General features: G+C 48.6%; 1 protein-coding gene across 1 annotated transcript; it reads right to left on the minus strand.

The window, feature by feature from the left end:
- Positions 1 to 547: 547 nt before the first annotated feature.
- On the minus strand, positions 548 to 9,006 carry CKAP4 (cytoskeleton associated protein 4). Its single transcript, XM_075429119.1, has 2 exons — positions 8,617 to 9,006; positions 548 to 3,642 (listed from the first exon to the last, which is right to left on the minus strand). Exons 1-2 carry the CDS (start codon positions 8,968 to 8,970, stop codon positions 2,311 to 2,313), a joined length of 1,686 nt encoding a protein of 561 aa, XP_075285234.1. The 5' UTR covers positions 8,971 to 9,006; the 3' UTR covers positions 548 to 2,310.
- Positions 9,007 to 16,814: the final 7,808 nt, after the last annotated feature.

The following is a 16,814-nucleotide window of genomic DNA, read 5'->3' on the forward strand; positions in this document are numbered from 1 at the left end:
GATTTGGCTCTCACCATTCCAGAACTGCTTGTACAGCAAACTTGAGGCCATCTTTGTGGTCAATCAAAATGAAATCGCCCTTTCTCAAAGTTTTGAAAGCCAGGCATCCTTCACGAGGATGGCATCAGTATGTGGACCTTGAAATCCAGCGTTCAGAGCTACCCAAAAGGAGCAGCCACTTTGGAAAGATTATGTAGGTCCTTTTGTACATTATTTCTGTTCTACATGCTTCGGGCATTCAGAAAGTCTTACCAAGGCATTGCTGGCGGTGTCTGACCAGGCGCTGGTTCATTGCATAAACCACCTGTTTCACATCTCAGACTTCTACGCACTCTGGTCAATACCACTGCGTTCAGCTGGCTCAAATCCTGTTGTCAAGAGTTCCTCTGTAACCACAACAGACAGGATGGCCTCCACGTCCCCCTCTGAAAGCCGAGAACAAGCACAGGGCTGCGTCACACCTGGTGCTCCCCCCAAGCCCTTCCCTGGACCCCGCTGGAAGCATCCTGGGACACACAGCATTAAGGAGGCAGCAATACAAAAAAGGTGCAAAGAATATTCCAAATGTTTATTATGTATTAAAAATACCGCAAATAAGCCATACAGTTCATTTCACAGTAACCTAAACAACATTGTTCAAGAACTTGAGAAGTCAACAAAGAACAGTGCAGTTCCAACAGTGACAACAGTTACCTCAATGCCGTGGGTCCCTCTTTCTCTGCTAGCAACTTTCCTGTTTACAGTGGGAACAACACTAGATATGGTTTAGTATCTTATTGACCGAAGAGAACTCCTTTCTACCTGCGCCATTCCCACAAGCACACCACTTCTGGGAGGTGCCGTTTCTAGGAGCTCTTCTCCTGACGTAGCCATGGACCTGGCCAGTGCAGGCTGGGGTGGCCATGACGCGCGTGACCTATTTCCAAGGCATCTGCGCACAGATCCCTTTACCAAATCTTTGGATAAAGTTCAAAAGTAAACTTGAAGAGGTATTAGTAATCTTTTCCAAAAATACAGAAAACCAAGCAAGTTCCACGAAGAACTGGGTTTTTACATGAACACCTAGAGAATTACAACACTTTTTCCTCACTCTCAACCAGTTCCTAGAAGGATCCTTTGCTACCAATAACCCAGCCAGGCACCCGGTGACAACAATGGTGACAAGAATGAGGCACAAGGTCCTGAATGTGTAACAACAGTTCAGGTCACTGTCAGCTGTGTGAAAACTTGGAAATGTTTCCGTCTTAGAAGCAATTCTGCTGATTTCACGGTGATTTTCCCCCTTGTGTATTTTGGAGTGTGCTACTATCGTTAGCGTGCTTTGCTATACACAGAACACAAGAGGTGCAATTTTAGTCCTTCTCTTTCCTCACTCAAATTCATGATCGTTTTTACAGAAAATCCTGTATCACAGACAAATCAGGCATTTCCAGGAACGACACAGCCTCATCATGTAAACAGCCCAAAAGTACAACAAAAATATTACTCTACCCTCTTGAAACTAACCCCATCCTTCAGATGTCCCTTCTAAGCACTGATCTCCTGCGCCTGCAGCTGAAGATGCTGGGAAAGAAGCCTGTGATCACAGAGGAGGAATCTCTCCAGCCACGTAGCGTAACACCTCTCTTGGGTCTTAGCCCCAAGCAATACCATTGCCCTCCAACCTTCCCTTTGGGGGGTTCAGCTAACCCCTCGTTAGCTCCCTGGTACAGACTAAGGACTCACAGAAACGTACTACTACTGCAGCTCAGCTGACACCTGTAAACTGACCACATGGCGGAGTCCCAAACCGCAGAAAAGGATGAGTTGCTTCAAACCTGGTCCACACGTAAGTTTACCAGTCTAAACAGTTTAAGACAGGGGCGTAGTTTTGTTAATTTGTTTCTTAAACCAAAGCATACCAGTAAGATCCTCCATGGGTATGGCAGCGTACTTTTCGAACCAGAACAGCTGTAGCCCTTCTGTGTGGGATATCTAGCGTCACAGTGTGAAACACCTTCACGCCATTCAGTGTGTGCCCATGCTAACGAGGCTGCAGTGCCTTAGTCACACCACTACAGTTACAGCGGTACGACTTTATAGAGAAGATGAGCCCTTAGAAACTCAACCCCCAACTAAACTCATGTTTTCTTAGAACAGAATTAAAAAAAGAACCCTACACAAAAGAGAAATAAAGGAAATAAGCAGAACTGTCTCTATTATTATTCTTATTCTCTTTGGAGGTATCAAATTGCTTTTAAAAAGAGTAAAAAACTGGGCATACAAAAGCCATTCTCCTCAATCCATTATTTGCACAAGGAGCACCACTGCCTAAACTTTTTCATGTATTTTTTCTACTTTCACAAACAACCTTTCCAGATCATTCCTCAGGTCATCTATTGAGCTCTTCACAGACTCCAAGTTGTTCTCATTATTCTCAATTTTCACCGAGTAGGAGACTAAACTATCCACTGCAGTTCTTATCATTTTCAAATCGGAATCAACTTGGCTGACAGAAGACCTCAGCTCATCTACAGAGCCTTCCACAGAAGAAAATTTTTCAAGATAGCCTTCAGAATGTGCTTGACCCATCTGAAGATTTCCTTGATCCAACAAGCTACTGATTTGCTTCTGGACATCCTGCAGAGCACCGGAGGATGGAAGATCACTGATGCTTCTCCTCAGGCTTTCCATGTCATTGTACAGCGAGGTCTGTGATTCACCAAGATTTTTCAGAACGTCTGTGACTGAAGCTAAGTCCATATCTGAGATCCCCTGAAGAGCAGTAATGCTTTGTTCTAGGGTACCAAGCTTATTCTCGTATTCTGCCTCCTTAGAAAGGAAAGACTGCAACTTTTCACTGTTTTGAGCAGCAACAGAAGTTAGAGACGCCAGGCTGTCTTCTATGTGCCTCAATCGAGACTCCATTCCTTCACTGTTCTTCCCAAAAGTTTCTAATGCTTGTCTGAAGAGTTCATTCTCTTCCCATTTGTTGAGGTCGGCTTTAACTTGCAGTATATCTTCATCGAGTCTTTTAATATCACTAGGGAGCTGCATAATAGAATTCTCAGCTCTCAGAACTTTCTCTTGTAAGGCTTTTAACGAAAGGTGTTCAGTGTCCGCAGCCTCTTTGAATTTCTCATGTTCTTGTTTGAGGTTGACTAGCTCTTTCACTTCAGTATACACATCAGACTCCATGGAGTCGATTGCGCTCTTCAAGGTCTCTATGTCCTTTTCTTTGGTTTTCATGGACGCTTGCATCTCATCAAAAGCATCTTTTAGCACCTTAATTTCATGTTTATACACATCTGCCTCTTCTAGTGAATCAACCTTTGCTTTCATATTGTTGATTTCATCTTGGCTCCTTTGTTGGACTTCAGTGAATACAGCAATGTTATCGTTTATAGACTTGGTTAGCTCTGTTAGTCTCTCTTCCACTGTGTTTTCCAGAGATGTGAAGTCTCGTTCCCTTGCATCCTTCACCATGTGGATGCCATCAGACAAGTCTTTCAGAATTTCATTTTGCAGCTTCTGAAGCACTTCACTGATCCGGTTTATTTCACTCTCCCCTTGTTTAACAGCCTTCTCGGTAACCTCCTGCTTCTGCTGAGAAATTTTCATCATGGATTCAAATTCTCCAAATGTGGCTTGAAGGGAACGCACCTAGAACAGAAATTCACATGGTTAATACTTACAATTTCATCCTTACCTACATCCTTATCCTTTGTGTCTAAGATCCTCACAGCCCTTGCCGCCATATGAAACGATCACCCTGCAATCCTTCATGCTCCCTACCTGAGGAGACCCTACAGCATATAGGTGTGGGAGTGTCGTGGTTTAACCCAGCAGCCAGTAACTAAGCTCACTCGCCCCTCCCCTTCCCCTCCGGTGGGACGAGGAGGAGAATGGATAGAAGGTAAAACTCGTGGGTTGAAATAAAGATAGTTTAATAAGGCAACAAAGGAAATACTAATACTAGTAATAATGAATATGCAAAAGAAGCCATACACAATAGTTTTTGCTCACTGCCGACTGATTCGCAGCCAGTCTGCGAGCAGTGACTGTGGAACTCGTGGATTTCGTGGAACTCTCCAAAAAGTTTGAACTCATGGAAAAAAGAGAGTTGAGCTCCTGGAAAAGAGGTTCCTGCCCCCATTTATGAACTGAGCACAATGTCTATGGTATGGAGTATTTCCACTGGCCAGCTTGGGCTGGCTGCCTGGCTGTGCTCCCTCCCAGCTCCTGCACACCTGCTCATTAGCTGAACATAAGAGACCGGAAAAATCCCTTGACTTCCCAGCAACAAGTAAAAACATCAGTGTATTCTCATCATTCTTGTCTTACTAAATCTAAAACACAGCAGTTACTGGGAAGAAAACTAACTGTATCCCAGCCAAAACCCGGACAGGGAGGTACGAAAAGCCCAGCATCTAGAGCCTTACAGCCCTACAGATGCACGCGCCTTCTGCTGAGGATCACTGGCCTCGCTGACCCGCCACGGATGATCCAGGAAATCCGCGGCAGTGGAAACCAGACTCCAGTCTCCAGAGTCTGCATCCCTCCCCTATGTGCTTCCTGGTCCTACAGGCCACAAGTCCACAAGAGAGGAAAGGGAGGGGGGAAAAAAAAACAACTAAAGAACATCTGGCATCAGCTTCTGAATACAAAAAGCTGGGATTAGACTTTAGCAGGCAATCAGACCCTACGCCAATTCCTGCACATGAAATAAGTTTCAAAGCAGACAAAAAAGAGTAACAGGGAAAAATTAGGGGGAAAAGGGAGCTGAGAACAGCTGGGGAATGGAAGTAGTAATCACAACATTTTGCTGCTTCTAGACACCAATAGAGACACAGATTTTTCTTGTTAACTATTTTTTAAGATAAAAAAGCATAGAAAGGCTTTAATGTTCTAAACACTTAGTACCTCATTATTCGCACACATGCATCCACCCATCTGCTCCTAGGGAACAGGGGCACGTGTCTGTCCGCAGGCACAGAACAAAGCCACAGCAGCTGCCAAGGGGACCGACTTGCGTCTATCTCAGGTTAACGCAGAAAGTTGTTACCCCTGGATCAAGTATGCTATTAGGCTTCCCAATTACAAAAACTGTCTTTACAGCTGGTTTTAGGAGCAGCAAGAGGGAAAAGGTCAAGGGGTGAGTGGCCGCCACATTCATTTACTCTCACATTTGAAGGGAAGATCCAGGCCAGGGAAGCACACATTACTCAATTTTGGGGCCAGGCAGAGTATCAGTCTCAAGACCGTGGAGAAATCTTTTTGTGCATGTGTGGGGTGAATATTTTTAAAACTTCGTAAAGCAATGCAAGAACCCCCACCGGCTGCAACAGGAATCCATCACACAGAAAATACCTCAAGGCTTTGGCAGGATGGCAAGTGCTGAGTAATGCATGTTGCCTTGCCTCACGCTACTCCCTAGGTCTGAGGGGTGTATTAATCAGTCATGCCACATGGGCCTCCATGTTTACTGATTAGATACACAGCTGAAGGGCTGGTTTTATTTTGTACATAAAAAGAAGTATATTTTAATATGTTCTTAGAAAGAAATATATAGAGCTGCTATTTTTTTTTTCTTGTTCACTGAAGGAGGCTCCAACAGATCCCAGTCAGACTGAATCTAGAAATTAATCTCAAAAGACTTAACAGACTTACTAATCAGAAATTAGTAAGTCTATTTCCATGGCTAAATCCCTGGCCAAATCCTCCTTGGTTTTCATGGAAGTCTGCACTGTGTGAGGATTGTAGAGTTTGGCCATGACACTTGTGCTTGCTCCAACAGACCCTCGCAGTTTGAAGCATACCCACAAAGGTTACTTTCTTTTTCCCCTTCTTCTGTAAAAAGGTTTGTAATGACTTTACATTCCCTATACTTGTAGTCTCTAGTGCTCACATACAAAAGTAGAAATGAACTAAAGAGCGGGGAGCGCAGGCAGTACTACTGGGTGTATTGCGGCAGGTCACCAGCCATTACACTCACTGACTTACCAACCTCACTTTCATTACATCTTAGCTGTCAGTCATTCTGATTTTTTCCACATACAAAGCTTTATCTGTATCAAAATAAACGGACTTCAGAAATCTAGAAGGAGGGCACAGGTCTCCTCCCCCTCTTACAACAGAATTTATTTTCTTTGACACATTCCAACCAAATTCCCATAATCTCATTTGCAACTATCTTCAAATGTCAGTCCAAGAAAAGGCATCAGAAATGGCCAGGGGAACTCTGCAGCGGGCCAGGAGGTCTCTGCTGCTACAGGTCTGACAGAGACGGATCCCACCCCTTGGCAGTGGAAATACTTTATACCTGGGCCTCCACTGCATGTGAGCAATGCTCATGGTGTAACTTGAAGCTATTCTCCTGTACTTCCAGCTGAGCCAGTCACTTGAAGACCAGAGAGCTCTGACGTAACAAAATGGACCGGGGTCTCCACATTACACCAGCTTCTAACCTGATCTGTCCTAACCAAGAGCTGGCAGGGCCCAAAGCAAACCCCTTCCATGAGAGGGGTAAAACTCACAACTTCAAAGCAGTCGTTCATATCCGCTACACAGCTGGTTTGTGTGTGCAGCTACGTGTGAGTTTGCCTGTTTGGTGTTCGTGGCTGGTAAGGTTTGAAACCTTGAAAGGTTTAACATCATAAACAGCACATAAAAATACGTCTATAGCTAACAACCACGTCTTCTCTAGCTGGCCACGCTACCTCGTGTTTAAACACCAAATGATCTTGGCCTCGCAGAGACTTGCGCTATATTAAAGACCAAACTTCCACATCATTTCTTTTCTCCTCCTACTGCTGATGTGTAAAGCAGATGAGTTTATGTAATGCTTACTCCTGACAGGAGCTCTCTGCAGTAAAAGGCCAACGGGGAAAGCCAGCGCAGCACAGCAGCCTGCGCTGACGGCGCTCTGTAAGTACAGTGCAGGACCCTTCACTTTCGTAAAGCAATGAAATGGTCTCCTCTCCTTCACATACGTCCTTCTGTAAAGACAACACCAAACCACAGCAAGCAAAGCTTTCGAAGGTTACACCGAAACTCTGCGTGATCTCTTCCCCCGCCTTTAAATCTTGCACTCCTGTATGTATGTCTAACATCAGCCATCTGCTATACACAGGCAAATTCAGTTTCAGTTCTCCTTGAAACCAACTATCTATAAACTTCTGTTACATACCTGTCTCCTAGAATATGTAACATCCCTACGATTTTCTGCAAGGACATGGAGATGGGAGGCAGCCAACTGTACCCATTCCTATACTTGGAAGGGCTTATATACTGCACATACATCTAGGTTCTATACTCACGTATTGTAACCTTACACCCCGTATGCCCTGCCATTGCCGTTTCTTCCTTCCTGCAAGGAGCCTGTAAAAATACCTTAAAAACTCGGAAAAAACAGCAAGCCTTGCTAGTTCAAATCATAGCCCAACCGTGAGTAAAACCCCCAGGATTTAAAATTCGCTTCAGAAACAACACTTACAGCCCTGCGTTTTACAACCCTTTCCCCCCTCATGCGAGTTTTCCTTTTCCTCCTTGTAAGAGAGAAAACGCCAAGACTGACCCCGCAAACCCCACGCGCGCAGGTCACCGCGCTGCCGGGAGCACCACGGAATGGCTGGAGGATCTCTGCCAGCGCCCGTCCCACCACCCTGGGCCCCAGCTCGCAGGGAACACGGGGAATCTGCGCGGCTCGCTGTGCGGAAAGCAGTCAAGCCGAGACAAGAATTTCCTTTTCTGTGATCTGACTCAGTCATAACTTTACATACTGCTTTCCAACCAATTTACCTACTCGCTCGACAGGAGCGTGGTTACCTGTTGATGATATGCCTTCACGTGTGCCGTTTTTTAGAGGTTTTAGGCACCCTAAGACACATCCAGATGGACACTGCCATTGGGGAAACTCTCGCTCGGAGGCGAGTAAGGCCTGAGTGAAAAAAATGAGGAGGGAAGCGAGCGTTCCTTTCACATCACTTGCGCCCCACCCTTGGCCAACAACTCCACAGCTCTTCCGCAGTGCTGGGCTTCCACGGACACGGCGAGTCTCCTTCCCTCGGCCAGAGGCAGCGGCGGGAGCAGCATCCCTGGCAGGGCCTGTGCTGCTCAGCGAGGCCGGCGCAGGTCCTGGTCCCCGGAGCGCGCAGGGCCATGGCGGCGGGATCCTGCCACGTCCCACCACGCCGCCATCTCCGCAGCGTGCACCTGCCCTCTCGACGCGGCCACTGCCGACGGGCTGCCCGTCCCCACGCTCGGCTTCGGGCCATCTGCAAGAGTGGGGGATGTAAAACCCCCGCAGCGGGCTCCCGAAGCCGCCGGCCCAGCGCTCCCGGGCCGCGTTACATAAAATGGCTTCGCGCCCCGGCGCTGGGAGAGCCGCCCCGGCCCGGCCCCGCTGCCAGGGACCTCTCGCTTTACCGAGGCCACGTTTGCAGGCGCTGGGAGAAACAGCCGTGACGGCATCTGCGCGGAGGCGGGGGAGCGGCGGGACACGGCCGCTTTCCCGCAAGCCGGGCTCCCCCGGGGTGTAAGGGCTGAACCCCCATCCCCCCTCCCGTCGGGCTGGGGGGGGGTGGCTGCCGCCCCCCGCCCGCCGCTCCCCCGCCCGCCCTGCCGCCGCCGCGCTACCTTCTGCACGACGGCGTCCAGCGTGGCGGCCAGCTCCTGGCGCTGCCGGCCGGAGGCCTCCCTCTCCCGGGCGCTCCGCCCGACCTCCTCCCGCAGCTGCCTGACGTACCAGCCGGCGGGCAGCGCGGCGCCCAGCACCACCGCGGCGCCCAGCAGCAGCGCCCAGCCGCGCCGGGGAGCGGCCCCGGGGCGGCCCCCGCCGCCCCCCGCGCCGGCCCTGCCGCCCCGGCCGTGCGCCGCCGCCGCCGGCCTCTTGGCCGCCGCCTCCTCGGCGCCGCCGGGCTGCGCGCCCCGCTCGTTGGCGGCGGCGGGCGGGCTGCCCCCCTTAGGGCCCCGGTGCTTGGCGGCGGACATGGCGGGACGCCGCCGCGTCGTGCGCCGAGCGGGAGCGGGAGAGAGGGAGGGAGAGAGGGAAGGAGGGAGGGAGGGAAGGCGGGGGCGCCGGCCCGGGCAGCGCCGCGCTCCCCGCCCCGCCCCGGGAGCCGCCACGCAGACGGGGACGGCCCCGGGGGGCTCGGCACGGGGTACGCAGGGCCTTCCCCCCTCGCAGCCCCCGGGGGTCCCCGAGCCCAGCCCGGTCCCGCTGCGGGTTCCCGGTCCGGCGCGCAGTTTTGGCGGCAGACCGCAGCGGGCTCCCGCCCCACGCAACTTCTGCTCTGCTCGACCGTGATTGCGGCCGGTGGGGTTACAGCGAGGCGCGGAGGTAACGCTGTTTTCTCCGCACGCAGCCCACCCCCCGGGGCTGCAGCTCCTCCGGAGCAGGGACCTGGCGTCCGGCCGGTCCCTCGGGAACGCCACGGCTGCCGTGGCTGCCGGGAGCGCGGGGCTCGGCACCCACATTCCCCGAGCGTGCTCGTCCTCCTCGCCACGTCGGCAGGAGCCCGCTGGCTTCGTCTTCCCAACGGGGCATGTCCCGGGACGGGACGGGAAGGGCTGAGCAGGCCTTTCCCTGCACCGCTGGCTCCAGCTGCCACCCGCCATTTGGTCTTCTTCATCCTCTCGGTTTTTCTCCTGCCAGTGAGGAGGCAGATGAGGGGGAGGTGGGAGCTGGCTGATTTGGATGCGCCGGGAAGAAGAGGAGAGTGGGGAAGAGGAGAGCAAGGGAGAGAAAAGGGATAAGGCGTTGGTGGAGGAAACAGTCTGCCGTGCGTGGAATTCGTTAGCGGGGAAAAAATTGCACCTGATGGTGTAATAGAGGATCCTTACGGAAGGGAGCTGGGTGGGCTTGAGGCGGCCGTTTCAGGGCGCTGGTAACAGAGGGCTGGGGGGTCAGCACTCTTCTGCTTGCTGGAAGGGGGAGGAGAGGGAGCTCTACGCCTGTATTTGGGTGGAAGGGAGACATCATACGGGAATAACTTTAAAACTTTTGAAAATCCCGCAAATTTTCCAGCATCACAAAGAGCTGCTTAAACCCTTTTCAGAAACTGAGTGGTTGTATCTTAAATTGTTACCATGTACTTGCTTGATTGTGGAAACTTGAAAAAACACAAGTCCCCTTCTGCTGTCTGCGTACTGCTTTGGGCCAGACTATACGACAGACGATAGCGCAGAAAAACTGAACTGTTTCAAAAATACGCCTTGAATTCATTGGTATTGTACCTCTTCTTACGTCCTTTAGCCCTAACGGAACAGGCTGATGTGGTGACTATTGTCTGATAGACATCTCACTGCTCTGCCAGGTCACTAATGTATTTTACAATGGTTTGGGTCTAGACCCTTAATCACTGATGGCTTACAGGGAACGTTTGTTTGTAACCTTTCAGGTAGAGTTGTCCAGGCACACACAGTGCAAGACCAAGGTGTGTCACTGCATCTCACGTTTGTAACTGGGTTACAATTCTGGAAGTGAGTCCTAATTTTACAAGAAAGGACTGCGGCATATTTTCTTTTAACCTCAATAGGTACATTGCAGGCAACAGCAATGCTGACTTTTTCACATACTGGCTGATGGAGTACCTTACGCTTGTGTTTGCTTGGCCTTCTCCAGCTCTTGAGAGCCCCATGCCTTCTTCAGTTCTTGAGCCCCCTGTGCTGATGTCCTGTTCCCTGCTCCCTTTGAAAGTGGAAGCAAGACTTCTCCTGTCCAGAAGCTCTGCTTGATGAGTTGTCTGAAGATTGAAAGCAAGATCCATATTGGAAGTTGCTATTTCAGAGTTAGCAGAAGAGAGCTTGCAATCAGGTGGAGTCTGCATGTTGCTGGCAGCTTCCATGAGGCACCTGAACCAGGGATTCTGGACCAAGGTGGTGTGGTGACAAAGTGTCCAGTGTCACAGGGTCTGTACTGGAGAATCCTAAAAATAAAAGCATACTAAAAAATCTTCCCCACTGCCCTGTCCCCACACTTACCCATGTTTCAGACAGAAATAGGACAGCACACATAGGATAGGATAGGATAGGATAGGATAGGATAGGATAGGATAGGATAGGATAGGATAGGATAGTTCCAGTTGGAAGCGACCTACAACGATCGTCTAGTCCAACTGCCTGACCAGTGAGGCTACTCAGTTTCACAGAATAGAATCATAGAATCATTAAGGTTGGAAAAGACCTCTAAGATCACCAAGTCCAACTGTCAACCCAACACCACCATGCCTGCTAAACCATGTCCCAAAGTGCCATATCTACACACTTTTTGAACACCTCCAGGCATGGTGACTCCACCACTTGTTGAATCTCATACAGTTGACCTTGGCCCATCGATCCAGTCTGTCCAGATCCCTCTGCAGAGCCTTCCTACCCTCAAGCAGATCGACACTCCTGCCAAATTTGGTGTCATCTGCAAACTTTCTGAGGGAGCACTCGATCGCTTCATCCAGATCACTGATAAAGATGTTAAATGAGACTGGCCCAAAAGCTGAGCCCTGGGGAACACCGTTTGTAACTAGCTTCCAGCTGGATTCAACTCCATTCACCACCACTCTCTGGGCTCAGCCATCCAGCCAGTTTTTTATCCCGCGAAGCGTACACCCATTCAAACCATGAGCAGCCAGTTTCTCCAGGAGGATGCTGTGTGAAACAGTGTCAAAGGCCTTACTAAAGCCCAGGTAGACAACATCCTCAGCCTTTCTCTCATCCACTAGGTGGGTCACATGGTCATAGAAGGAGATCAGCTGGTCAAGCAGGACCTGCCTTTTATGAGCCCAAGCTGGCTGGGCCTGATCCCCTGGTTGTCCTTCACATGCCCGGTGAGCAGACTCAGGATGAATCGCTCCAAAATCTTCCTCAGCACCAAGGTCAGGCTGACAGGCCTGTAGTTTCCGGGATCCTCTTTCCAGCCCTGCTTGTAGATGGGCATCACATTGGCAAGCCTCCAGTCATCTGGGACCTCCCCTGTTAGCCAGGACTGCTGGTAGATGACGGAGAGTGGCTTGGCCAGCTCCTCCGCCAGCTCACTCAGTACTCTCGGGTGGATCCCATACTCTGGGGCGGATCCCAAGCTTCTCACAGCTCGTTCCTCCTATCCTATAGACATGCTGACTAGCTAGGGTATCAGGATGGACTCTCAAGCATTTTTGAAAACTGCCTTTCATTTCATCACAAGATGATCAATGAGGAAAGTAAGCTGATCCCGTGTTGCCCCCTTGTTTCACAATTACTAAGACCAGAGAGGTTTACATGGTAGACTTCTATTCCTGCCTCTGTCTCGCGTTCTCTCAGGGGGTTCATGACTAGCAGCATGCAAAACAATAATGGATTTAGAGCTGGGCTAAAAGCAAACAACTGCTAGACAACCAGTAGTAATGGTGGTAGTATCAGAAGGATTTGTTGTTTGTTTTTTTTAAGAACAGTGCAATGAAAAGTTCTTGGCAGTTGGTTTCTCCCTCAGAAATGTTACTCTTCTTCTGTATTTTAATGTGTCTGTCTAAAGCTAACTTTTAAAAAGTCTGTATTCATGTCCGTACCTGTTAATATTCGCTCATATTAAAGATCTGTGTGGGATGAAAGAAAATTCTGTTCAAGACATAGAGGCAGTGAATGAAAATAATGCTTTAAAGCTCTGCTGGGGCTTCTGGGCAAAGATCTTACACATGTAGCTTCAGTGTCTCTAAGACATAAAAAAATGTTAGTAGCAACAAGTTCTTTCCTACACCTAGGCTGCTGAACTGCTAGTGCAAATTTGATTTATTTCCTTCTCGTGCTTTTATGTTACACTGAAATGCATTTGCTTGCCAAGAGTCATTCCACGAGTGGAAGTTCATTACAAGCTGTAACTCCTTGCAAGATAAAAGCCTGAGGTGCTCATTTATCAGTTTCTCTATTTGATTACAGCAAGAAATCCAATCAGGTTTTCTCTTGGAAGACATTTTCTTTTCTTGGTCTTTCCTTTGATTCCCAGTACATTCTCTTTTTTTTTTTCTTTTAGTAAATTTTAGGTTGAGTATTCTTCAGAGACAGTGAATCTTAAAACTATGCAGGATTACAGCCCCTGATTTCAGCCTGGTAAATCCAGTTCCATTCAATACTTCTGCTAAGGTTTAGGGTGAAACTGAAGTGTTTGGTCTGTACGTGGTGTTCCATTCAGTAACTACTAGCATGGCTGACAGAAGGAGAATTTATAGTTGATTGTCTCAGGCATTTTGTCATCATAATTCTGTCAAATGCACAGACTCGAGGCCCTGAGTCACCAGCTGGAGAGGATGCTGGAGTGATGGCAGGTTATGGACACCACAACAGAAATTGGTTAGCTGATTGCCCTGACCCTACCAAGTAGCGGAGAGCTCGCACGGGGTCAGCAGATTGTCTTAAATACAGAATCACAGAATGTTAGGGGTTGGAAGGGACCTCTGTGGGTCATCTGGTCCAACCCCCCTGCCGAAGCAGGGTCTCCTACAGCAGGCTGCACAGGACCTTGTCCAGGTGGGTCTTGAATATCTCCAGAGAAGGAGACTCCACAACCTCCCTGGGCAACCTGTTCCAGTGCTCCGTCAGCGTACCTTCCAGAGGGGGCTGGAGCTGATGCAGATGGGCTTGCACTGAAACGGGCGAGGAGCTCTTTGAATACTCTGTCCTCCTCAATACCATGGGAGTCGAAATCTTCAGCAGGAAACAAAGCACCCTGGGAAGGCTGGAATAGCAGAGTTTCCACAGTGAACATCTAGCCACAGCCTGAGCAGTCTCACACTTTATGGTAAGGGGGATCTCACAGTTCTATTTAGGAAGGGTCTAGAAAGGCCAAGATTTGTAGCAGTACCCCAAGACCCAGCATTTTAGCTCTGAAGCCATTTATTTCAGAGAGTTTACTGTAAAAACTGAGCCATGTGGATGTTACCAGAGACAATAATCAAGATCATCAATGCTAAGCACCAAGGGGTGTAAATCTGTTTCAGGTAGTAAGGCAGCGTAGGTAACTGTCGTACCATTTCTCCTTCTCTGGCTTAGCAGTGACAAGGAAAATCATAGAAACACAGAATGAATCACAGAACACTTTGGGTTGGAAGGGACCTTTAGAGGTCATCTAGCCCAAGCTCCCCGCAGCAAGCAGGGACACCTTCCACTAGACCAGGCTGCTCAGAGCCCTGTCCAACCTGGCCTTGACTGTTTCCAGGGATGGGGCCTCCACTGCCTCTCTGGGCAATCCGTTCCAGTGTTTCACCACCCTCACGGTAAAAAATTTCTTCCTTATATCTAGTCTAAATCTACCATCCTTTAGTTTAAAGCCATTACTCCTTGTCCTGTCGCAACAGGCCTTGCTAAAAAGATTTTCCCCATCTTTCCTACAGGCCCCCTTCATGTACTGGAAGGCTGCTATAAGGTGTCCCTGCAGCCTTCTCTTCTCCAGGCTGAACAGCCCCAACTCTCTCAGCCTTTCCTCACAGGAGACGTGCTCCAGCCCTCAGATCATCTTTGTGGCCCTCCTCTGGACCCGCTCCAACAGCTCCATGTCTTTGGACAGTTAGCGATGTAGTAGCTAAGGCTTTTTCTCACCAAGGAACCAATACAAACTATTTCTGACCGAGAGTATTAGTCTACAAACAGCTTCTCACAGTAGTTGTCACAGTGGGTCAAACTCTTTTTTTCCTCTGTACAGAAAGACAGACCACTAGTGCTGAGGGCAGTGTGCATCAGGAATTTGCTGAGGTGGTAAAGCAGCTAGACACTGCAGACTGATGTGGTTGCAGAGTTTACTGATGTATCATTTTCTGTCAGAAGTTTCAATACTCTGTTTTGCCTCTGTGTGAACTTGAAACTGAATACTTCGGTGGGGAGAAGTAGCAATCCTATTTGCCACTCACAAGACTTCTTTCTCCCTGGAATACAGGAAACTCCACAGAAGAGCAAGCTGAGAAAGCATCCCTACACCTGCCTTGTACACTTTTTGTCTCACCTTTGAGCCTATTATCAAATCTAGGCCTGATGGTTTCAGTCAACCTAGAGTCTTAACATCCATCTGTTAGTGCTAAAGCCAGTCTGCCCGGCTCAGTTATTAGGATTAGGGCAAAATAGCTTGTGACTTTAAGTTATATTCTCAACTTGGTTGTCATGGACGCTGGCGTAAACAATGACGTGCCTTGCCCTTTCCCTCTCCTCCCACTCTTACCATCAGTTAGCCACATACTCACACATTTCTGACCTGTGGGGCCAAACGCAGCTGCATGTCTTACCCACTCAGTAGCTGCGTTGCTGTTTGCTGGATAAAGCAGTGCATTAATTGTAGGCTTTATTGTCTTTGCCAGTTCTACTGGCAACAGTCAGGAAAGGTTATAGACTAACTTGCTGCAAAGGCGGAGCACAAACTAGTCCTTCATTTCAATTAACAGCGCTTCTGTAGTGAAAGGCCAAGAATTAAGGCCAACTTGCGACAGTAGTCAAAATTCCAAATTTGTACCTTGTCATGGTTTAACCCCAGCCAGCCACTAGGCACCACACAGCCGCTCACTCACTCCTCCCAGCGGGATGGGGGACAGAATCAGAAAAGTGAAAAAACTCATGGGTTGAGTTAATGACAGTTTAATAATGGAAATAAAATAATAACAAATTGTAATGAAAAGGAAAATAATAAAGAAATAAACCCCAAGACAGACAAGTGATGCAAATGAAAACCATTGCTCACCACCAACCAAGCGATGCCCAGCCAGTCCCCGAGCTGTGCCCCCGGGCCAACATCCCCCCTAGTTTTTTTGCCGAACTTGACATCATATGGACTATCCCTGTTGTCAGTCGGGGTCAGCTGTCCCGGCTGTGCCCCCTCCCACCTTTCTGTGCACCCCCAGCCCACTCGCTGCCAGGGCATGGTGAGGAGCAGAAAAGGCCTTGATGCGGTCTAAGCATCGCTCAGCAATAACAAAAAACATCCCTGTGTTATCAACACTGTTTTCTGCACAAATCCAAAACATAGCCCCATAGTGGCTACTATGAAGAAAATTAACGCTACCCCAGCCAAAATCAGCACATACTTGCATGTCCTGCATAAGATACAAGGACATCGATCTTCTTAATTAGGCAGAACAAATTTAAAGGCTGTACAATTATTTTCCTGGCTGACATTGCAAAAGACACAGACAACGAGAAATGAGTGACGTTCCTCTGTGGAGAAAATCTCCACAGTAGGTAACCTAGTTGAAGATCCATATAATGGACTATAGCTTCAGTGACTCTGGATCAGGAAGGAATTGAAACCAAAAAGGAGGTTAAGTGCAGAGTACTGCAGCATCTAACTTATTCTTTGCCTTCGGACTGGAATCTTGAAGCATGTCTTTGGTGCCTCAGCTATATATACAGATACACATCTCAGATAGATAGATAGAGCAAGCTAGATACTTATGACTGGGCTCCAAAACAGCTCGTGTGCTGTGGGAGGAGGGCACTGCTACAGCTGGAAAAAAATAAAAAAGTTGTTTTAAAGTGATCCCTTTCTGGAATTCCATTTCTTACTCTGTGATATAGACCCCTGAGATACTTTTTCCTTTAAAGTTGATCTTTCATAGATCAACTTAAGTTGATCAACTTAACAAATTGATATGTAAATATTAAGAAGCTAGTTTACCTGATGAGGCTGGGGCATCCCTTTCCCTCCCTGTGCAAGCTAGGCCACTCAGCACCACAGGTTTCCACAATTGCTGGTCCACACAGACAGCACACAAAATGGACCCTGAGTCACTGGCCCTAGTGTTTGCTGCAAGTACTCTTTGTGCAGTTTTAGATGATACAGCTGGTTAATTAAAAAAAGGTGTCAGCAGCCATCACAGGAAAGACCAGGG

This window comes from Opisthocomus hoazin, chromosome 8, assembly GCF_030867145.1.
Source record: "Opisthocomus hoazin isolate bOpiHoa1 chromosome 8, bOpiHoa1.hap1, whole genome shotgun sequence".
NCBI lineage: Eukaryota > Metazoa > Chordata > Aves > Opisthocomiformes > Opisthocomidae > Opisthocomus > Opisthocomus hoazin.